The sequence below is a fragment of the Cajanus cajan genome, chromosome 9 (genome assembly GCF_000230855.2).
Source record: "Cajanus cajan strain Asha chromosome 9, NIPB_CcT2T_4, whole genome shotgun sequence".
Taxonomy (NCBI): Eukaryota; Viridiplantae; Streptophyta; class Magnoliopsida; order Fabales; family Fabaceae; genus Cajanus; species Cajanus cajan.
In genome coordinates, this window is record NC_138525.1 from 3,584,916 (window position 1) to 3,606,847 (window position 21,932).

At 31.9% G+C, this 21,932-nt stretch overlaps 4 protein-coding genes and 1 non-coding gene across 7 annotated transcripts; 3 read left to right on the top strand and 2 right to left on the bottom strand.

Annotated features, from left to right (window-relative positions):
* The first annotated feature begins 1,677 nt into the window (after positions 1-1,677).
* LOC109816084 (putative magnesium transporter NIPA6) lies at positions 1,678-6,510 on the top strand. 2 transcript variants are annotated; one of them, XM_020380957.3, is made up of 9 exons: positions 1,678-1,942; positions 2,036-2,092; positions 2,532-2,622; positions 2,702-2,862; positions 2,939-3,066; positions 3,432-3,569; positions 5,388-5,480; positions 5,576-5,696; positions 5,801-6,510. In XM_020380957.3, the coding sequence occupies exons 1-9, from the start codon at positions 1,813-1,815 to the stop codon at positions 5,932-5,934; spliced, it is 1,053 nt and encodes a 350-aa protein (XP_020236546.1). In that variant the 5' UTR covers positions 1,678-1,812; the 3' UTR covers positions 5,935-6,510. The 2 variants fall into 2 exon arrangements, with proteins under 2 accessions (XP_020236546.1, XP_029131024.1); XM_029275191.2 differs by having other exon boundaries at positions 1,879-1,942; positions 2,503-2,622.
* A 1,641-nt stretch (positions 6,511-8,151) lies between these two features.
* Positions 8,152-10,186, top strand: LOC109788267 (mitochondrial fission 1 protein A). The gene is made up of 5 exons (XM_020346957.3): positions 8,152-8,365; positions 8,462-8,600; positions 8,713-8,834; positions 9,661-9,724; positions 9,856-10,186. The coding sequence occupies exons 1-5, from the start codon at positions 8,264-8,266 to the stop codon at positions 9,939-9,941; spliced, it is 513 nt and encodes a 170-aa protein (XP_020202546.1). The 5' UTR covers positions 8,152-8,263; the 3' UTR covers positions 9,942-10,186.
* Positions 10,187-12,141: 1,955 nt separating this feature from the next.
* Positions 12,142-14,502, bottom strand: LOC109813785 (protein PATRONUS 2). Its single transcript, XM_020378043.3, has 5 exons — positions 14,361-14,502; positions 13,650-13,763; positions 13,211-13,462; positions 12,722-12,750; positions 12,142-12,413 (listed from the first exon to the last, which is right to left on the bottom strand). The coding sequence occupies exons 2-5, from the start codon at positions 13,714-13,716 to the stop codon at positions 12,219-12,221; spliced, it is 543 nt and encodes a 180-aa protein (XP_020233632.1). The 5' UTR covers positions 13,717-13,763; positions 14,361-14,502; the 3' UTR covers positions 12,142-12,218.
* A 76-nt stretch (positions 14,503-14,578) lies between these two features.
* LOC109813774 (GTP-binding protein, HflX) lies at positions 14,579-18,600 on the top strand. Of its 2 annotated transcripts, none has more exons than XM_083063443.1 (12): positions 14,579-14,914; positions 14,982-15,044; positions 15,118-15,207; positions 15,330-15,442; positions 15,649-15,717; positions 16,258-16,402; positions 16,481-16,536; positions 16,649-16,699; positions 16,824-16,878; positions 17,007-17,063; positions 17,527-17,646; positions 17,739-18,600. In XM_083063443.1, the coding sequence occupies exons 1-12, from the start codon at positions 14,579-14,581 to the stop codon at positions 18,204-18,206; spliced, it is 1,623 nt and encodes a 540-aa protein (XP_082919569.1). In that variant the 3' UTR covers positions 18,207-18,600. The 2 variants fall into 2 exon arrangements, with proteins under 2 accessions (XP_082919569.1, XP_020233622.1); XM_020378033.3 differs by having other exon boundaries at positions 14,579-14,911.
* Positions 18,601-21,131: 2,531 nt separating this feature from the next.
* Positions 21,132-21,203, bottom strand: TRNAE-UUC (transfer RNA glutamic acid (anticodon UUC)). Its single transcript has one exon. It is a non-coding gene; the product is annotated as a tRNA-Glu (tRNA).
* Positions 21,204-21,932: the final 729 nt, after the last annotated feature.

A 21,932-nucleotide genomic window follows, 5' to 3' on the forward strand; every position in this document is an offset into this window, starting at 1 on the left:
TCTTCAACCTTTTCTATTTGCCACCTCACAAAACCAACACGTGTACCCTCTCTCCAATTCCCTGCACCGCTCCGCATGGTAGCTTAATGTGTGCATGCACTACTCCTGTTGAAGTCAACACGTCCCGTAACATTAATTTTTCCGACACCATAACCAGAAATCGCCACGCGGTACTCTTTTCAACTTTATTATTCTTTTTTTTTATTAATAAATGACAAAAGTTGTATTTTGGGCACCTTTAGTATTTTCTTCTATTCAAATTACACTTTATTATTTTGAAAGTTTAATTAATTTATTTTATAAGCAATGAAAAATCCTGCGCAAAACTAAAAGAAGAATCTTAATTAATGTTTAAGGAAATAAAGATAAAAATTATTAACAAATTATATTTCAAATTTAAAAATACAAAAATAAAATTTAAGCGTTAAATAAGAAAGATTATATGTATTTAAAAGATTTCCCTTTAGACTAAACTGAAATAATAATAATTAATTAAAAAACTAATTATAGATATTGTAATTAATTTTAGATTTTATTATATATATATATATATATATATATATATAATTTTATTACAATTTTCAATCTTTCATTTTTAAATTAATAAATTGTAAAAGTATTTTATCTTTTAAATTATACTCGTTTATTTTAAAAAAGCTAAATTTATATTTAAAGTATCATTTGTTTTATTACATCTCAAGTCTATTTTAGTACTTTATTTATCCTATAATAAGTATTTTTTAAGGTTATTTCACACATACAATAAAATAATAAATACATAAAAAATAATATTGATTTTATAAAATTAGTTTTTATGATTAATCTTTATAAAATTACTTTCAAAAAAATATTATTAGGCACATAAATAAAAAATAGATAACTAATGTTAACACGATACTTATTTTATCTTAAAATACAATACTTAAATGAGATGGATAAATAATTATTTTATTTATTTATATAAAAATAAATGAAAGTATTATTTTGATATAGTTACAAGAAATATAAAATTATTTTTAAATATATTGATAATATCAATTTATATCCTTAATTTTAATTTATTCACATGTCATTTATTCATTTTTCATAAAAATAAATATATGTATTGAGAATCTATTAATATAAGTTATGCTCACTCATTACAAAATTATTTCTTGATTTATAAATAATATTATCGATACTTATTATAAAGAGAATATATTTTGATAACTATTCTTTTAGTTTTTATTTTTATATTAAATATTATTCTTCTTAAATTTAACAATTATTTTCTTTTAAGTTTTTTTTTAAATTAAATATATAGAAACACAAAATATTTATTTTTATACTAGTTAATTATAACTACGGTTAATACGTTTAATTTTGTTGAATTATTTTTAAAAAATAATTGTGACATTATTAATTAAAATTAATGTTGCATATATAATAAAAAAATGTATAACATTATTTTTGTATTCATCATTTTTTTATTAAAAATATTTTTATTTATAATAAATAAAGTGATTAAAAGAGATGACGATAAAAAGATAAAATTGTACAAATAATTGTATAAATTTTTAATATTACTCTTAATTTAGTTATTTTTATTGACTTTTGATGAATAAGGTAACGAAGGTTGTAATATCTATTTTTACAGATGGTCTACAATAATAAGGTTGTGGTCGTACGCACTGTATCTTTTCCTTCTTTCCATGCCACAATCATGAAACAGCGAAATGATGATGATCTGAGGAACCGTGTTTGTCTCGTGGCTCATCGATGAAGAAGAAGAAGAAAAGATCCGAAATCAGAAGAAAGTAACGATTTTTCGAGATGGGTCTGTCGAAGGAGAATCTGAAAGGTCTCATACTTGCTTTGGTGTCAAGTGGGTTCATTGGGGCAAGTTTCATCATTAAGAAGCAAGGCCTCAGAAGAGCTGCAGCAGTTTCTGGTGTCAGGGCTGGTCAGAGAATTTCTCATCATTTTTCTATTTCAATTTCAATTTGGAACTTGATTTTTGGTCATGCATGGTTTTGTTTTTCTTATCATTTTGTAGGTGTTGGTGGGTATTATTATCTCTTGGAGCCACTCTGGTGGGTGGGAATGATCACAAGTAAGCTTTAAATGCAGTTTTAATTTTGCTTCAATGCTTAGTATTGTCAAATCTTGTTTTCTTTTTGAAGGGGGAGGGGTTTGTAGAATCTAGATTTTCTTGTACCTTTTTGGGTTTTGTCTTGTCTTAATAATTGGCTTGGATTTTATCCATTCATTGTATGAAATCAATGGGATTTTATATTCTCAATAGAATTTTTGACTCCCGTAAGTTAGGTTGAATTAATTTATCTCGTTTTGCATTGTTTTGGTGGAATCTGGATTTGGGATTGATGTTTCAGATGCTTTATTAGTTTGTTTTATTTATTATACACGCATATGGTAGATCAGTTGTAGTAATGTTGAAGGTTAATTATAATCTTCAAATTTTAGTTTATCATGGTCATTTTTCCTTTATCTGATTTCTTGCAGAATCTGTTTCTGTATGGTTTATTGTACAGTGATTGTAGGAGAGGTTGCAAATTTTGTTGCATATGCATTTGCTCCAGCAGTGCTAGTTACCCCTCTGGGCGCACTAAGTATTATTGTGAGGTATTTCCCTTGCTTTTTCTTGTTAATTGAGAGTTGAGGCAATATTATCTTCTAACATTGGCAACATGGTATCCTCTAGTGCTGTTTTGGCTGACATTATTCTGAAAGAGAAGCTACACAATCTTGGGATATTGGGATGTATAATGTGCATTGCTGGTTCTGTCATTATTGTTATTCATGCTCCTAAGGAACAACCTATTAATTCTGTTCTGGAAATAATGCATATGGCTACTCAACCAGGTTAGAATGCACTGCCTTTTCTCTAATGCAATTCATTGTAGTTCCTTGATAACAAAAGTATTGTCCCTGCATGCAGCATTTCTGGCATACGTGGGCTCAGTAATAGTGTTGGTTTTCATTCTGGTCTTCCATTTTGCACCAAGATGTGGCCATACAAACGTGCTAGTTTTCACTGGAATTTGTTCATTGATGGGTTCCCTCTCTGTAAGCAAATCAACTGTTGTCTCTCCTGCTTAGTCTTCTGTTTTATAATTAATCTAAACTTCTCAGTTTTCTTTACTAAGTTATTTAGTTAATTAGTTTAAAGCATATATAAACTAGGAACATGGTTTCATATTGAAAGTAGTTTGTCTTCAATTACTACTGTGCTCTAATAACAAATTTCATAAATAAAGTTTCAGCTTTCGATTAATTTTATATATGCTTTACTTGTATGGTTAAATGAGATTACTACTATGATTTAAATTTTTACTTGGATAAGCATTTCCATCATAGTAACCAATGATATTTTCTGAAAAGTGTTTGCTTTGTATAAATCTGCAATAATATGGAATTACTGTAATTTGCAGGTGATGAGTGTTAAAGCCCTTGGAACATCTTTGAAATTAACTTTTGAAGGGAAAAATCAATTAATCTACCCAGAGACATGGTTTTTTATGTTGGTCGTGGCTATATGTGTTATCATGCAAATGAATTATCTTAATAAGGTTTGTTACCTGATGTCTCTTAAAATTAGCATGTTGAACTCATCGTACATATATTTTTGTCAATGACCTATTTGTGGTATATAGCTTCTTGGTGTAATTTGTTAATATATATGTTGCATCTGTTCTATATTGATCCATATATTCCATAGAAAGGTTTTGTTAGAGAGAGATGGAGAAAAAAAAGACTAGGGAAGTTAAGGCATAGAAACCCTTTGAAAAGTATTATGCATGCTTTGTTCAATTTTGGTGTTTTTTTTTTGGTTCTTTTTCTTCTAAATTCTTGAAGGTTTAGTTGTACTTGATGAGGTTGATGAATAATGTAGTATTGGTGTGTACTTTCTTTGCCAAGAGGTTCTTTTGCTATGTATGCATGCTAGATGTTATATATATTTTCATGCATTAGATTAAAGGTACAATTCAGTTTAGTTTAAGAGAGTTTTCTTTTTTCTTTTTTCTTTTTTCTTTTATTTTTATTTAATTTCTTTTTTTTAATGACCTAGGCCTAGTTTTTAATTTAAACATCCCTTTAATATGTCACCAATGGGTTTAGGGAATAAGAAGTTTTTTCAGAATTTGTAGACATCAATTGTTTAACAGTTTTGCACTGTCTACAGACTGCATGTTACAACTCTCATCTTTTATTTGGGCTTCTGGGATCAGCTTTGTAAAGTTTAGGCAAAATCATGGCATAGGCTAAGTTGTGGAGAGAAGCTTTGGAATCAGAGGGTTTTCAGGTAAATTAGGAGTAGTTGAGTAAGACAAAGTGTATGGATTACATCTTCATTAAGATGGGAGTTACCAATGTTTAGCTGAGAATTGGGAATTACACACTCCACCCATTTCATGCAACAGGTTTCACAATTTTGGTATCATCTTACAAAGTGGTCGAGAGATTGATGGGTATGTCACACGTGACTCCTATTAAGTGGATGATAAAATGGAAAAATGCTTGAGGCACAATTTAGGATCACTTGTTGCCTATCAAACTCAGAGGAAAGTTTTGATAGAGACCAACAATGTTCTATATTAGTGAATGTTAGGCAGTGAAGTGTCAACAAGACTACAAGAGTAGGGGAAAAACAATATGGTAGAGATGAGTGCCTATACAAGAAAAATTAGATTAGAAATTAATGTGTTTGGGAGAAAGTTAGATTGTTGGAGTAATAACTACAACAACCAAAAGCTGCCATAGCATTCTATGGTAAATCACGATTCATATCCATGGATGAATCATTGACCTGACCTCTAAATCATTCCTAATGGTTTCACTTGTAGTAGTATAGTTTTCTTGGTTTCCTTTGTCTCAAGCAATAAAGGATAATGTTGGAGTAATAAAATAACTATTAAGGATACTATGGAAGAAACTTACCTAAGTTGGTTTGGTCTTGTGAGAAGACTAATAAAAGATCCAAAGTGAAAAGTGTATCAAGTGGAAGATGGTCTTAGGGCCATAAAATACCAAATAATACTTCAGTAAGAAACAGTAAGAAAAACATTCTTCTAAAATATTGTACTGAAAATTTAGTTTTTGATACTGATAGAGCTTAATGGTAGTGTTTGATTCATGTAACTGACCTTACTGAATAAGTCTCGGCTGTTGTTGGTTGTGGCCTTGAGGGCATGATTCCATGGAAGACATAGTGATTTATTATATTCAGTGATGTTTATTTTTTGTTCAAAATGATGTCCAATTTATATTCAATGGAAAAAGAAAGCAATTCTATGGAATTCAGATTTGGTCTGTGCATCATGTACAAAGTTCTTATATGTGAAAATTTGAATCAGTTATGATTCTCTGACGTGATTGTGATGTTTCAGGCTCTTGACACCTTCAACACAGCAATTGTATCTCCTATATACTATGTCATGTTCACAACACTTACAATACTAGCCAGTGTAATAATGTTCAAGGTATAATTCAGGCATTAAATGTTGGATGCATAATATGTTTCTGTTGTCTATGAATTGTACAAGAACCTATTTACATTTTAAAATAATGCTTACAGGATTGGGATGGCCAAAGTGGTGGAACTATTGTGTCAGAAATATGTGGCTTTATCGTTGTGCTCTCTGGAACAATAATGTTGCATGCGACCAAGGACCTTGAAAGAAGCTCTTCTTTTAGAGGTGTGGTAACTTTGATCATACCCCTTGATTCTTCTCCCACTGACTTGCCAGATGACCCAAAATTTATATTCTTTCACATTGCATGTATATTGAAACGATTGCAGGTAGTGGACCTTCATCACCTTCGCTATCTGCCCGGCTTTATACTGGAAACGGGGACATGTTACTTAAGCAAGATGAGGAAAATGTATCTCCTTCTGAGAGTAATATGTGCTCTAGAAGGCAAGAATTGTATTAGATGGTTTTACCTGACACAAAGATATTAGTTCATTTAATCATATGGGGAAGGAGAAGCCTTCCCTTGAGAATCTGAATGAGATGCCCATCAGATTGTACCGTGCAGCTGCAGGTACCATAATAGAATGATGGGTGATTTGTGAAGCCATTCTTCTCTTTTGAGCTTCTCAGGAATTTATCCTCATACATTTTAGTTTGGACTTTGCAAGATGGTTCTAGAACCAATACCTTGCAGGGTACTTAGTGTACACTTAATGTACAGCGTGTCTATAGTTATTTTGTTGTGTCATGAATTGTTTGTTCACTTGTCATAGTAGTAGTGAATATGCTGTGAGTAGTCATTAGATTGAGTTTAGTTGTATGTGTGAGGCTCTCCTTACAACCAAGTAGAGGTTAGTTTGTGAAAAACATGGTGATTTTGCTTTGTGTATTAATTTCATTTATTTGTTTTCTTTGTCAATTTGGCTCAACATACAGGATTCATTTGTGGTTTGTAAGTAATGAAATGTACAGGGAGCTAAGGAATTTGTGTCAGAATTGTAGTTTGCTTTGAATAAATATGTTCCCATTCTTAACATAGTAGTATGTTTTTTAAGCTCTCTACTACCTTGTATGATTAATCATGCGTTATGTGCACGTATACATTGTGGGGTGGGCCCTTCAATGCTTCAAGTTCTTTGAAGAAGCCAAGAAGGAAACCTCGCCTCAAAGGATTGCTCTTACCAAGGCACCTCGCAATTTCCCTAGCTGTCTGTTTTGTCCTTGTCTCAATTTGTCTAGAAAAATCAAATACAACGGGATGAAATGCGGGTAAAGACTATGATAATAAATATTTAAGAAATGTCAGGAACAAATTGTTAGGCTTATCCGGTTATCAAGTGGTATTTGATGGGATATATTTATTAAGAGTAAGGTTATATTTTGTTGTTTAATTGATTATTCACAAATTTTTATAATAATAAAATATTGTTTATTTTGAATTTATATTATCATAATTTTATTTTTGTTTATCATTTAAAAATTTTCTTATCAATGAAATATGTGTGTATTTTATAAGATCTTACTTTTAATTTTATTCTAATAATGAGATTTTGATTATATCTTAACACATTTTATTTTATTTTACATTCTTTTGAACACTCATTATCAGTTAAAATTATGAAAATTAAAAATTTGATAGATTTTATATCTTATTTAATGAATATGCTTTATGATTTTATAATTTTTAAAATTAATTTTAATCAATAAGAGAGAAAATGTTAAGAATGTGATACTAAGACTCTTTGATACTTAATAGATTGAATATTAATTCATTTAAGGTTAAAATCTGATCAGTAAGGAGAATTTTATTTTTGAATTTTGATAAAAATTAGTGAAAATAAAAAGTAAATTATATTAATATCATTGAAATTTTACAAAATTACACTAACATCTACTTATTTTAAGGTTTATAGTAACCTCTTTTACGCCTTAAAGAAAAACCTCTTTCATAGGTATTATAAGATAATATTTTTAAAATAATTAAAGAAAATTAAAGTAATGAATAAAAAGTATTAGTATAATATTTCTCAAATAATTAAAAGAAGTTATTGTAGAAATAAAAAAGAATGAGAAGTATTTGTATAATTTAACAAAACATCATTATATGTGAATGTAATTCACTCTAAAATATAAGTTCAGATACTATTTGTAATCGTGTGGATAATAAATAGGAGGTTGGCATTTGGTTTATTATAGATATATTAACAAGCGGAATTTTATTCTAAGAAAACGTTATCTCCTGGTTCGTAAAAGCAACTTTTCAATGTGAGGTTTATTTATTTATTTATTTAATAATAATAATAATATTATTATTATTATATGTATATCAAATAACATTTGGCTAGTGAAAATTAACTTTTAATTATTAATTTTGAGATAAAATCATGTTTATATAAAAAAAATTAACATGTGAAGTTGTGAAGGTGAATTTACACGCCATTGAGTTTATGAAATACGACAATTTAGTGAATAAAATATGTTGAATATATGACGAAAACATGTAAATGCACCGAACCTTGAAGAAGTGTCAATTTTTGCAAGAGGATTGTTTTATGGCCCCTCACACCTTTCTTCATAATTAAGTTTTCAAAACGCGACACTAGAAAATGTAATATACAACTTTATATCCATAAATGGGCTTTATTTAAATAAAAAAAAATGTATTATATTTATGGGACTAAGGAAGCGGTGTCCGCGTGATAACGTAAGCAACAAGTCTGGTCTGAATTTATCCGAAGAGAGCGAGTTGGTGAAGTGAAGTCAACTCAGTTGAACTCAGTGGGTGTCGAATGGCGAAACTTGAAGCGAAGCTAGGGATGATCGTGGATTCGGTGGGTCAATTCTTCTCCGGCAAAGACCATCTTCCCTATTGCGACTCCGACATCGTCGCTGTATGTATTCTTTCTTTTAGGGTTCCCAATTTCCCAATTCTTTAATTCAATGAATTAAATGTATTGTAAGTGTTTGCAATAATGATTGCGTGGCAGGGGTGTGAAAGAGAGGTTTTGGAGGCGGAAAAGAAATCTTCTGATGAGTCCATGCAAGAATGTCTCTTGCGTTTGTCATGGGCTCTTGTTCACTCCAAACACCCTCAAGATGTGCAGCGTGGGATAGCCATGCTTGAAGGTCTCTCTCTCTCTCTCTCTCTCTTACTCTTTCATCATGCAGTGCAATTATGTATATCATGTTTGTTAAATTGTTAATTGATTGTTAAATGACATGGCAATGGCAATGGCAGGATCTTTGCCCGGTACAGAGGACCCATTGCAGCAAAGGGAGAAGCTTTATCTTTTGGCTGTTGGATACTTCAGAAATGCTGATTATTCAAGGAGTAGGGATCTTGTCGACAGGTGTCTCGCGGTATGCATCTATGCCTTTAACCCCTTCAATTGTTTAGCATCTATGTCACATTTGGTGTACGCATTTTGCTTTGGGGCAATTTTACCCTTATAACTACCTTTTACAAATTACAATTTTTTCTTCTTCTGTAAATTTCACTGGATAAGTGTCTTTATTTTTAATGATAATGATTTTACCTCTTTTTTTGTGGAGAACAAAATATTACAACCGTGTTGTTGATTTCCTTCCCTAATCTCGTGCCTGTGTTGATTTTTTAATACTTTCAAAGTTGAGTTTCTATGTGTAACTGGTTGCCATCTGTATCATGTTTTGGAGAAGATTATGTCTTCTGTTTATGCATTCTCTTAAGTCTGTGCGTGTTTTACTTGCAATTTGTTCACAGAAAGGAATACTAAATGATTTGAGTAGACTTTATGTCTGTTGGGACTTCTCTTATACTCTTACCTGATGTCTCCACGTGATTTACAATTGAGTTAACCACCTTGAGCACTTACACTGGTTCTTGAGTTTTGACAGTTGACACTGATTCAAACACTCTGAAACAGGGTGGCTTGCCACAATAATTATGTGTATCTTTGTTACTCCATTTTTCCTTTTCATATACTTGAAGTATTATGCGTTGTTATAGAGGATAAAAAAGTTACCGATTCAATATCTGTATGTTTTTGGTGTTTTTTATGTGATATCTCTCTCCAAAACCAACAATAATTTCCAAGCAGAGGCAAAGCACACCATTTTTTTTTATATATATTTGAACTCGTTGCATATACACCAATGCAGCAACTATATAGTCTAATGTGATATCATGACAATGTTTTCTTCTTAGATTGCTCCCGACTGGAGGCAGGCAGTGACACTCAAAAAGGCAATCGAGGATAAGATCACAAAAGGTTCCAATCAATTCTTGATGTTCTCCAAAACATTTTTTTTTCTGCTTCTTTTTCTTGCTAAGAGCAAGAGGAAAGTTGGTTGATATTGGCTCTAATAAAAAGCACTAACTGTTTCTTTTCTTCCATTGTAGATGGTGTCATTGGCCTAGGCATTGCTGCAACTGCTGTAGGACTTATAGCAGGTGGGATTGCTGCAGCTGTGTCTCGAAAAAAATGATAGAATCCTTCTTATCAAAACATACATGAATCTGATATGTAAGAGGCAAACATATATGATACTGTGAATTTGCTGCATCTTACTGCTTTTATGAAAAGAAGGGTATGGACAATATAATGTGTACAAAACGGTGGAGATCCTGTCTAAGTACTAGATGAGAGATGTATTGCTTGTGTTCATGTTGAAAAAATATATTTCTGTATTTGTCATTTTTATAATTTACTTTCCCTTTTTTTTTTTTATAATGTTTTTGTCTCTGTCAATCCCCCTCCTCCTTTTCTATTTCTTCTTATGCAAATCCAATTACTTATATTGAATATCTAAGATTTGTTATTTAATCCGGCATACTGCACAGCCTCTAGACTCCTTGAATGATAATGTATCAATAATTTCAAGTTTGGTCTTGTTCCGGTATAGATCCTAGCATAGTGTTATCCAGAGCATAAAAATGAGATTATCAGTAAAAACCTAATTATCCTCATCTAGCTTCACCCTTATATAGTAATTTCACATTATCTCTTATTCTTGTTAATTCGAAAAAGTTTTTATCTCTTAAATTGTTTATCTATTTATAGATTATTTTTTATCACCATATGAATTATCGTTAATTATATTTTTAGGGTTTAGAGTTTTTGCTCGGATTAATGTTTGATTATAAATGGATTGGTATTGGGCCGGTTGACGTCCAAGAGTTCGGCCTAATTAGGCTCATCCTGGTCCCAGAAAGTCCATAGCCCTTCAACTTCTAGTGCCTAGGTTTGTAGAGGTTAAGAGTTAATAAGTCTCGATTGTTCATGAGCCAAGGAGGGTCGAGGTCTAATCATTGATGAGGATTTCACTCATTCAGCAAGATAAAGAATTAACTAGGAATGAAATTAAGACATAAATGTGAGGCTTGAAATATTAAGTATTTAGATTAGAATGGAATCTTCAAGTGAACTGGATTGAATCAAATTTGAGACTTGGAAGACATGTACAACAATTTGGAATCTCCTAAGAACAAGTACAAGGTTGTTTCAACTTTCGAGGCACAAAGAGAAATGTGATTCCGTGGTTTGGGCCGGAGTACCCCTATGACCAAAGTAGGCCATCACCCAAGAAGGCACTTTTAGGAAATCCCTTGATGCTTCCTTACCCACAAGATTCATCATTCAAAGGAAATTTCCGTGCAACTACCTCTTACTCTTAGTACTTAGTACACGATCACGACAAACAACAGAAAACAATTATTTTTGTTTTTCTCTACGCATCGATAACTTAAGGTAAGGTGATGATGCAATTACTCGAGAATTTGAAGAATGAGACATTCATCGAGAGTCTTTCCATCAAAGGTGATGATAATGTATCGCCCTTTTTAATTCTACTCTTATTTGCTCGTAAAAAATAAGACTACGTACATTTTTCCTTTCAGAACACCGGTGAGAGAGTCTCTCGCACTGAGTTGTCCTATTTTACTAATTGTTTAGTTTTCCGTCTGCTGGTTTGGAAGCTGTCATACAGCATCGGACATTTAATGTCTCGTGTAATTTTGTTAGGCCACAACATTCTTGATTTTCAATTAAGCTCCCAAAAAATGAAAAAAAGAATAATGTGATAACTTTTTCTTTTTTGTGGAGAATCTAAAATATTCTTTAGTCACGAACAAGAAACTAATTGAAATACCAAAATCTAAATCTATTTAAAAAATGACCTTTTCCAACAATTTCTTTTTATAGACACGAAAATCAATCCCCTGTCTATGGTTAGGTTAGAGAACATTACTAAGTTAAGGGGCATGGGACCATTAGAACATATGACAGTTTATCTTTATATAATTAGAGATTGTATTATTAAGCTAAGTGATACACTTGACCCTTGTTTTCCTTCTCATTTCCAAAACATTTTTTAACTACTTTTCCTTTCCTCCCGTAAGTGTTCTATTCTTGGCGATCCTCCCCAATAATATCTTTGGTAGCATTCTAATCTAGTTATGCCATATTGGACAGGTTACAATTGAAATTGCAGCTATATTGTGGTCTTGGATGCTGGAAGTTTAACATATGAGAATAATAGAGTTTATAAACACATTACTGCTAGATAACAAAACTCAGTAATCACCACATTACCTATTCCACATTGTTCAGTACATTAGATCTTATGTTTAATTGTGAAAATGAATATAAAATCATTCAACTTAAGGAATTGTGAGACGGAAGAGAAAGAAACCAAAAAATGAGGCATGTTGATTTCATTAGGTAGAATCCACCAGTTCTATTTATTACATACCAGAAGAAATAGTTACACTTGGACATCAATTTCTTCCTTCAGAACAAATTCAAATGCTTCATTTTGCCATGCAAGGGGAGATGGTGGAGAGTCCCATGGTAATGGAGAAGGAGGAGAGCTCCACTGCAATGAATAGTCTAACCAATCAGAAAATTCTGACATTGGCAATTCTACTGGATCCGGATAGCATCGAGGGGATTGTGGAAACTAAAGCCAAAAGAAACAGGAAAACGGAATATAAGGCAAATATTAACAATGGGAAAGCAAACAGTAAAGTGTCTAATTCTAATCAAGCAAATGCCTATATTTATACCAACTTATAGTGGATTTATTATTCAATGCTTCAACCAAGATTTAAATCAACATACTCGAGCTGTGTCAAGCACAGCTGTTTTTTATTAAATAAAACGAAATACCGCATATTCAATGGTTGTTCTCAAAGCATACCTCAGCTTATACATGTAATCAAAACAAACCTAAAAATAAAAAAAAAGGCATCAGAAAGATAACGTTACCTTTATCTGCTCTAGAATAGATATGGAATCTGCAGAGATAAAATGGGGTCAGAAATTTTATCAATCTAATAATAAGAACCATCAAGGTAACATGATAGACAGGGACATCCAAATTTATGTGATATATTGTCATGAAAAGATTGAATAGGATTATATTCAGATATATTTTAAATCAATTCATTTCACAAGAAACTATTTTTGTCAAAAGTTTCAAATGCCAACTTCAATGGCAAGTCTCTGTTCATTTTATTATAATACAAAGAATACTGAAAATATTTTTCTTCACTTAAAAACTTACTCACATGCCATTATATGACATACACAATCTCATCATAAGATCACATTTTACTTGTAACTTTAATGTTAAAACTATGACATTAATTTAGTTGGTGTCTTAGGAGGTAACCTAAATAAAAATAAAAATCTGAATTGCATAACACAACATACATTCATTCATCAAATACTGAAGTAAAAGCCAGGTAGGATTACCATCTCGTGGAAGAACTGCCTCAAGATTGAAATTTCCCATTGCAGCTCTTTTGGCCTCAATGCATTTCTTGTGATCATGCAAGAACATTTCCTCCTTTACATTAATATTTTCCTTGGGTAAATTTGTTTTCTTAAGTGAGGCTTCTGGGAGAAGTGATGTTTTGTTTGTTATATCGTTTAGAGCTTTTCGACCTGCAATCCCTGAACCACCTTTCTTTCCATCTGCCTTGGACTTGTTTGACTTGATAGTTTCTATACCAAGTAAACCAAAAGGACAAACAAAACCAATGTAGTAAGAGAAGAGTGCAGTAATTAGTAAATAATAGATGGTCCAATAATAATGTTACAGAATGCAAAGAACAGGTCAATTCTTCGAAAACGTTTTCATTACTAGTTGTTGGAAATTGGTGTTATAAGCAACATAACATAAACGACTCACTTTTGGGATGAAGATCGAAGTTTTCATCTTTGATAATCAGGTGGCTAGGAGCAACAAACTTGGCCATTATCCTATTTCCCTTTTTTCAGAGAGCAAAGACTTTGATACTCTACTCTGCAACACATTAAAAAACTTATGTGAATAACCATAGACAAAAAATAAGGGTTTTATGAACATCATCAAGAAAGAGCAAAATGCAATATCGCACATAAGTAAAGAATATACAATAGGAATGTAAAAGGAATAAGTTGTGAAAATCTTCCCGAATTGAATAGGGTATGAGAATCTTTTGACCCATACACCAACTAGTCAAACTGTTGTCACCTAAATCTAATTTGAAGAATGTTTTTCTATCAAATATTAGTAGTAGTAGACATTTGCATAAGGTAGGATATTGCAACCATGGTTACGAACTGACTTAGAAGCGAATATCAAATTCAAATAAAATGAAGGGTTTCTTTGGTGAAATGAGAACCAAACAAAAACTTGGAACAAGTGCTGTCTAAAACATTAAAGAAATTAAATTCAGAAATACACAATGCGAGCAGAAGCAACAGAACAAACAAACACCACGGAAATCAAAAGCATAACGTTCGTTGCTTTTGATGCAATGTTACAAAAGCGAAAAACGCAGTAACGAAAACGTCGTAAATGAAAAAAGAATAATAATAATAATAAGCGGGCATTGTAGGACGAGAGAGTAAACCGCACCTGAGAGAATGGAAACGCAGAGCAGAAGAAGAGGAAGACTGAAACGTCGCCGTTGGGTTTGAATTTTTGGTCGAAGCCCGTTATTGCATTTCATCTATATATATATATGAGAACTTTTGGACAAAACAACCCTCGATGATATTTCAAAATTACCATATTGCCTTCCTTAACCTTAACCCTCTATGCGGTGCTGATTGCTAAACCCCAAAGGCATTAAAATGTTGAAAAAGGTATTCTCTGCGGCGTCATTGCTGACAAGTTGCAGAAGCTCACTCCTTTGGAAGAGGCTGTATTCTTCGAGTCTTCCGAAGCTTCTAGTGGTTCAGCCGCGCGTTCGGTCCCAGAAGCTGTTGCAGGCAAAGCTCAACGAAGCTCTCTGTCTCGCTAACTCACTCGAAGACCAGCGCGATGGCTATTTCCACACCGATTTCTTCGACAAGCCGCTCCCCCCTCACCTCCTCGTCCAGTGCCGCACCCCGCGCGCCGACACCTACTTCGGCCAAGGGACCGTCGACAACGTCAAGTGCCACATCGCTGCCGCCGAATCCAAGGTGGTTGTTTTGTCTTTTTCATTACATGCGGAGATTAGGATTGGGTGAGTGAGCGTGTTAAGTGTGACAGGGTGACGTGGATGCGGTTTTTGTGAATGCCATACTGTCTGGGATTCAGCAACGGAACCTCGAGGTATGTCGTACCGGTTTTGTCTTTGGAATGGTGAAATGAGGGTTGTTTTGGCAATGCTTTATGTACTTGGCAGAGGGCTTGGGGGAAACCTGTGCTGGACCGTGTGGGACTTATAATTGAGATCTTCAATGCTCATGCCTTCACCAAGGAAGCAAAACTCCAGGTATGAACACTCTTATGTATGGGAGAAGAAAATATATATATAAAAAAAAGGTTACATGAAATTTGGCTTCTTGAATTGAATGTTGTGATTGTTTTTTTGAATATTCTTTGGCATCTGTGCAGGCTGAGCTCGCAGCTCTATCCTACAAGAAGACTAGACTTGTTCGGGTTCGAGGCCCTGGTGGTCGCTATACATTTGGGGCTTCTGGAGAAGCTGAAGTTGTTAGTGCCCGAGGGTTTGTTGATTTCCTAATTTTCTGCTCTTTCATATGCTTTCTTTCAATTTGAACTCTAATTTTGTTTAATCTTTTTATCACTGTTCCTCACTCTTGCTCTTTTAGGCACATATATCTGCATGCATTTATGCTCTGGCCTAGTCTAGTGTATTAGTAAACTGTTAATTAGAGTAGCAGTATCTAAACTCGATGCTTGTCAATTTCAGGAGAGGAAGTGGGGGGCAAGGTTTTATGAGTGGTGCTGGAGAAACTGAACTTCAGCTTCAGCGACGAAGGTATAACTGGTATTGAATTTTCAAGATGCATATGTTTGTTCTCAAGTGATATATTTTTGCCTTTCCCAGCATATCTCATGGTTTACTTATAAATTTGTGTGATTTTCGAAGCTGAATTTTGACTTTCTCATTGTGTCTAGTCATTACAAATGTTCTCTGTAATTGTGCTTGATGCAAATAATAATATTTTGAAGGGGGGAAATGTTGAGAAAATTTTTATGCTTTAGGTCTTGTAACTTCAATCTGTGGTGAGTTAAAGGTTAATCCCATTGAGCACAGGTCCTCACTGAGTGCTATTAGATATCATATATCTGTGCCAGACTTGTATTCGTACATGTTATGTGGTGCCTTGAAGCTACAATGCATGGAGTCTTTTTTGTGATTAAACTATTGTTGGCAGTTATAATATATTCTTGCTGGGTATTTTTGCCCAATACTCTAGTCTATGAAATTTGATCTGTTTGTTGATGTGCAATCCAACAGTTTTTATGATGATTTTATTACACATAATTGGATCACTGAAGTGTGAAATACCCTTAGAATCCTAGAGAGGAGAAATTATCTATTATCTCAAATTGAAGAGGTTCGCCGCACCCGGGCTTTGCAACGTGCTGGTCGCAAGAGGCGTGGAGGTTCATCCGGACAGGGCTTAGCCACTGTTGCTATTGTTGGGTACACAAATGCTGTAAGTAGTCTAAATATGTGTTTGCTATTTATTGTAATTAGAAGCATTACTAATTTGCTTTCTACGTGTTTTTATTAGGGAAAATCTACATTAGTTAGTAGGCTATCGGACAGTGATCTGTATAGCGATTGTCGGTAAAACCACCTCACTTTTATCTATACTATCCATTTCTATTCTCTAATTCTAATATAATTTTTAACTTTACCTTTTCACTTTGAATACTTGATGGTATTACATGTATTGCAGACTGTTTGCAACAGTTGATCCTAGAGTAAGAAGTGCTGTTCTTCCTTCAGGGTAATTTGACCAACAAATTATCATTTCAATCTAATCTTAGTTGCTGTACTCTCTATTTTGTGCACTGGTTGATAGTGTTGAATATATATGCTTCCCTATACTAAATTCTTAATTATATTTTTAGGAAGAAAGTGCTTTTAAGCGACACAGTGGGATTCATATCTGACTTGCCTATACAGGTATGTTAAAGCATGAGCAAATTGTTATGTCGGTATGATTGTTTATTGATTATTTTTGTCAGTATTATTCTTCAACTTTCTATTTTTGACAATAACCCTATCTACCTTTTCTCTTTTAATATTTGTAGTTGGTGGAAGCATTTCATGCAACTCTAGAAGAAGTGGTGGAAGCAGACCTCCTTGTGGTATGATTTTGCATTTCCTTTTAGTTGCTGGAGAACATAAATAATTTATAGTATTATTTTATGTCTTGTCTGATTTTAATTTTTATACTAGTTTCAAAATCTTACAAATATCTTCTTTTAGCCCTAATTAACCAAAAACAAAAGAGAAAAAAAAAGGAAGCATAAAAAATAAATGATGATAAAAAGATAATTGTTGATTTGCGCTAAAAGTTTCTATTATTAGTACTTTCTTTTGCTACTATAATCCTTTATGTTTGTAATACCTGTATTGACCTTCTTACATATGGTTTCTCTTAATTGTACATAGGCCGTTACTTCTTTTACAGTATAAATTACCGAGCACATTAGACTCATTTTTGGTCTTCATAGTAACTTTTGTTCTAAATCTTACTAAATTTCATCTATTATTAGTCTTTTACGTGTGTTGATAGACAAATCAACTAACAAATCTTTTTCCTTGAAGCATGTGGTGGATTCAACTGCTCCCAATCTGAATGAGCATCGCTCAACAGTGTTGCAAGTTCTTAAACAAATAGGGGTGTCAGAAGAGAAGCTTCAGAATATGATTGAAGTTTGGAATAAGGTAATACAAGTGTATAACTCATCTGCCGTTCAACCAAAATGCAAGAAAAATTGTTGACTATATCTCTTTCCACAATCTCTTGGAATGTTTAGATTGATATGGAAGAAGAATGCATGGACAATGATGAATATCTTGAGGATGAAGATGGAGATGATGCTGGCAGTATTTCTGGCCTAGAAAATGAAGGCATCAAGGAGATTGACAATCACAATGACAGTGGGGTCATGCAAGAAAAAGAAGACTATTCTGATGGTTGGTTATACATGGATGATACTGTTGATGAAGGTGAGTTTTGTTCACCTTCAATTGTGACTGGCCAAAAAAAAGAGGCTTTTAAAAAGGACAATGATGTGGAAAAAGATGGTATGATTGGACAATCTGGTCCACATTTGAAAGCATCTGCTATCACAGGAGTTGGGTTGCAAGAGTTAATGAAATTGATAGATGAGAAACTTAGTGTTCAGAATAAGAAGGGTGCACAAGTGGTTGAAAGAAGTTCCTTTGATCGAAAATGGAGGCCCTCTCACAATCAAGAGTCTGGCATAGTAGTTGAGCAGTAGATGAGAATGACACAGTTTCTTTACTTGTTTTCTTCTATGTGAAAGTTTGATTACAATAAAAAATTAGCTGGACCAGAGATGCTTGTTGTTAAGCTTTTCCCACACTTTGATGGAGCAATTATGTGCTGATGGGGACAAAACATGGCCTCTATAGCCAGATGAAGTGTTTCAAAGCTGCTCAAGTTCTGTCTAAACTTTAGGGCTTTGTTTAGTTTATGAAAGATAAAGGAAAGAAAAGAGAAGGGAAAGTTAGTTGAAAATGAGATCATCTGTTGTTTGATAAAAGGTAAGAGAAGAAAAAAAAAAATGAGAGAAAATAAGGCTAAAAACCTATTTTGATCCCTTATAATCTTTTTTTGTTTCAATTTAGACACTTATTAATTTTTTGTCTCAATTTGGTCCCAAACTAATTAATTAGTTTCAATTTAGTCCCAAATTAATTAATTAGTTTCAATGTGGGACTTCCGTCCAAATTATTTAAACGGAGTTAACTTTTGGCCACGTGGATGCCACGTAGATGCATACGTTGCATCCACGTGGATGAGAATTTTTTTGAAAACGCCTGGACCGGAACGGCCCGTTCTGAAATCGGAACGGGCCGTTCTGGTTGTAAAATTAAAACACCACCAGTGAAGCAGAATGAGTCGTTCTGAAAACAGAACTGCCCGTTCTGCTTTCAGAACTGCCCGTTCTGCTTTCAGAACGGCCCGTTCTGCTTCCAGAACGATCCGTTCTGGATTCAGAACGGCCCATTCCAAAACTGTGAATAAAATATTCTTTACTTAATTGTGTTTTTGATATTATAATTATGCAATTTTGATCTGTAAGGTTTTAATTGAGTAATTTCAGTCCTTAAAAGATTATAGTGTAATTTTAGTCTCACAATTTTTAATTGAACAATTTTAATCTCTCAAATATCATAATTGTGCAATTTTAGTCTTTCTCATTAAAAATTTTATAATTTTAAAATTTTAATATATATATATATATAATATTTTAAAATTATATAATTGTTTGTTTATTTAAATTAACGTATATTATTATTTTTTTAATGTATCAAATGATATATATTTATTATTACTAAATAAATAAAATTTATATATTATTAGTATTTTAATATTACTGATAAATTAATATCAATAATATTTTTACTATATTTATAAATAAACTAATAATTTGATAAATATAACAATATATATTAATATACTTTTACAAAAATATAAATATAAAAAATGAAGGACCAAAATCGCGCAATTATAATTCTTTAAGGACTAAAATTATGCAATTAAAATCTTGGAGATCACAAAACTGCACAATTGTAATACTTGAGAGATAAAAAATGTAATTAAACAAATATTCTTGATTAATTTTATTAAAAAATAAAATAATTTTAAAAAATATTTTTTTATGGTAAAAATTTTAAAATTACTTATTTTTATAAAATATAATTGTCTTATAAATAGAGTAATAATTTTTTCTTTTCTCTTTTTCTTTAAAGAAATATTTAAATATCACTTATAATTTTTTGCAACTTATTTAAGATTAAAAGAATAAAATGATAAAAATTAATAAGATAAACATAATAAAATAAAATATAAAAAAATATTAATATATTTATTTTATTAGATATAATAACATAATTAAAATATAATTAATAATATATATTTTATAAAATTATTAATATTTTATATATAAAAAAAAAACCGGAACGGCCCGTTCTGAAACCGGGACGGGACGTTCTGGTTACATTTTCAGTGTGTTAATTTTGCACCTGGAACGGACCGTTCCGGTTTCAGAACGGACTGTTCTGGGTCCAGGTGTTTTCAGAAAAATCCTCATCCACGTGGCATCCACGTATGCATCTACGTGGCGTCCACGTGGCCAAAAGTTAACACCGTTAAAGAAATTTGGACGGAAAGTCCCACATTGAAACTAATTAATTAATTTGGGACTAAATTGAAACTAATTAATTAGTTTGAGACCAAATTGAGACCAAAAATTAATGAGAGACTAAATTAAAACAAAAAAAGATTATAAAGGACCAAAATAGGTTTTTAGCCAAAAAATAAAGTATATTTTTAGAAGACATAAATGACCTTGATAAAAAATGATATGATAATTTTATCTGTATGATTTAATTACGAAGAATATAATAGTAATTATATTTTTCTCATTTTATTAATAACTTTCTCTCCATATTGGAGATTAATTATAGGATCTGTCTAAATGAATTTCTTCAAAATCTTTTTTAGCAGAAAAAATATTTAGAAATGAAAGAAGTTCCTTCATATTAATTTCTTTAAAATTGCTTTTTAATTTAGATATAAGTTAATATTAACTTAAATATATATATATATATATATATATATATATATATTTATTTATTTATTTATTTATTTTTGGTCTTAAAAATATTTGTAGAAAAGCTTATTCGGGATTAAAAAGCTTTTTCTTTTCCTCATTTTCACATGTACCAAATGAAAATTTGTTTTGAAAAATGTGTTCTCCCCTCTCCCTCCCATTCTCATTCCAAACAATGTATTTTATGAACTTTCCTTGGAACATAATTGTAGCGAGTCACATAGGTTTTATGCTTCCTGCCAAAAGATGTGTCCATCAGTGCATAATTGAAGTAATAATTGCAAAATAGTGATATATTGAAAACTACAAGATTCCATTTTTTCTTTCAGGATAGAAGATTTATTTTGTGCTCGGTTAATTATATTGTGACAATTTGTATTTGTATATCAATACAATCGCTAATCTAAATTTCAAGTTACTATATCTTACCTTTCTAAAAGGTGTTACATAAAACAAGTATTTCATAGAAGGTTTTTTTAATAAGGATTTTTAGACTGCACATGTTAAAATGAGTACTTATCACTTATTACGTTAATATAGAAAATTGAATAAGAAGACAAAAATTTCCATTGCCGGGAATCGAACCCGGGTCTCCTGGGTGAAAGCCAGATATCCTAACCGCTGGACGACAATGGAACTATTGGTAATACTTTGCGTATGTTCATAATACTATTTAGTTACATATTACAACCTGAGATATCTTCATCCAACTTGATTATACATATATTATTTAATGTCATATAAACCTCAACTAACAACGAAGGAAAAGAATAAACAGTGATCAAAATTATTCAAATAATAAATAATAAATATTTAAAAGATTAATTAGACTAGTTTGATTTTATGATCAAATACAAAAAAAAAAAAGTGAAACCCATTTGAGATGTGCACAAGAACCACAGGAGAAAATTACAATCACAAGGAAAATTTAAAATCGAAGTCATAACGGAAACAACATATAACAAGCCAACAATGCAGCAAACAAGGAATCACTGCTCTAGATTTCTTTTATCATTCCCTAACTTTATCATTTTCATCAGATCATTAATTTTACAATCTCTCTGAGTCTAACATTTAATCTTTAATAATCAAATTGATACTTTAGATCATATAAACATACAGACAACCACAAAACAGAAGCAAATAAAGCTAAACACAATTCAGCTTAATAAATATAAGGCTTATATAGTAATTCAATGACAAGAAATAAAAAATAAGAACATACTTTAAGGCCACACACATTAATCGGCCCAACGTATGAAGCATTAGGAAAACAGGCCCTTTAAATTAAACATTTACCCACAGCTCCAAGAACCAATTTAAAATCAACTCTGCACAAGGACGATAAAAAAATTTAAACTTAGA

What these genes read in the sequence shown, in the direction of transcription:
- LOC109816084 (XM_020380957.3), top strand. Translation starts at nt 1,813, where the DNA reads ATGGGTCTGTCGAAGGAGAATCTGAAAGGTCTCATACTTGCTTTGGTG. An exon ending in CCAGTGTAATAATGTTCAAG is followed by an intron (nt 5,481 to 5,575) that starts GTATAATTCAGG and finishes TAATGCTTACAG; the next exon opens with GATTGGGATGGCCAAAGTGG. An exon ending in AAGAAGCTCTTCTTTTAGAG is followed by an intron (nt 5,697 to 5,800) that starts GTGTGGTAACTT and finishes AAACGATTGCAG; the next exon opens with GTAGTGGACCTTCATCACCT.
- LOC109813774 (XM_083063443.1), top strand. Translation starts at nt 14,579, where the DNA reads ATGTTGAAAAAGGTATTCTCTGCGGCGTCATTGCTGACAAGTTGCAGA. An exon ending in CCAAGGAAGCAAAACTCCAG is followed by an intron (nt 15,208 to 15,329) that starts GTATGAACACTC and finishes GCATCTGTGCAG; the next exon opens with GCTGAGCTCGCAGCTCTATC. An exon ending in TGGAAGCAGACCTCCTTGTG is followed by an intron (nt 17,064 to 17,526) that starts GTATGATTTTGC and finishes TTTTCCTTGAAG; the next exon opens with CATGTGGTGGATTCAACTGC.
- LOC109788267 (XM_020346957.3), top strand. Translation starts at nt 8,264, where the DNA reads ATGGCGAAACTTGAAGCGAAGCTAGGGATGATCGTGGATTCGGTGGGT. An exon ending in TTGTCGACAGGTGTCTCGCG is followed by an intron (nt 8,835 to 9,660) that starts GTATGCATCTAT and finishes TTTTCTTCTTAG; the next exon opens with ATTGCTCCCGACTGGAGGCA. An exon ending in CGAGGATAAGATCACAAAAG is followed by an intron (nt 9,725 to 9,855) that starts GTTCCAATCAAT and finishes CTTCCATTGTAG; the next exon opens with ATGGTGTCATTGGCCTAGGC.
- LOC109813785 (XM_020378043.3), bottom strand. Translation starts at nt 13,716, where the DNA reads ATGGCCAAGTTTGTTGCTCCTAGCCACCTGATTATCAAAGATGAAAAC. An exon ending in CTTCGATCTTCATCCCAAAA is followed by an intron (nt 13,463 to 13,649) that starts GTGAGTCGTTTA and finishes TACTTGGTATAG; the next exon opens with AAACTATCAAGTCAAACAAG. An exon ending in GGCAGTTCTTCCACGAGATG is followed by an intron (nt 12,751 to 13,210) that starts GTAATCCTACCT and finishes TTATCTCTGCAG; the next exon opens with ATTCCATATCTATTCTAGAG.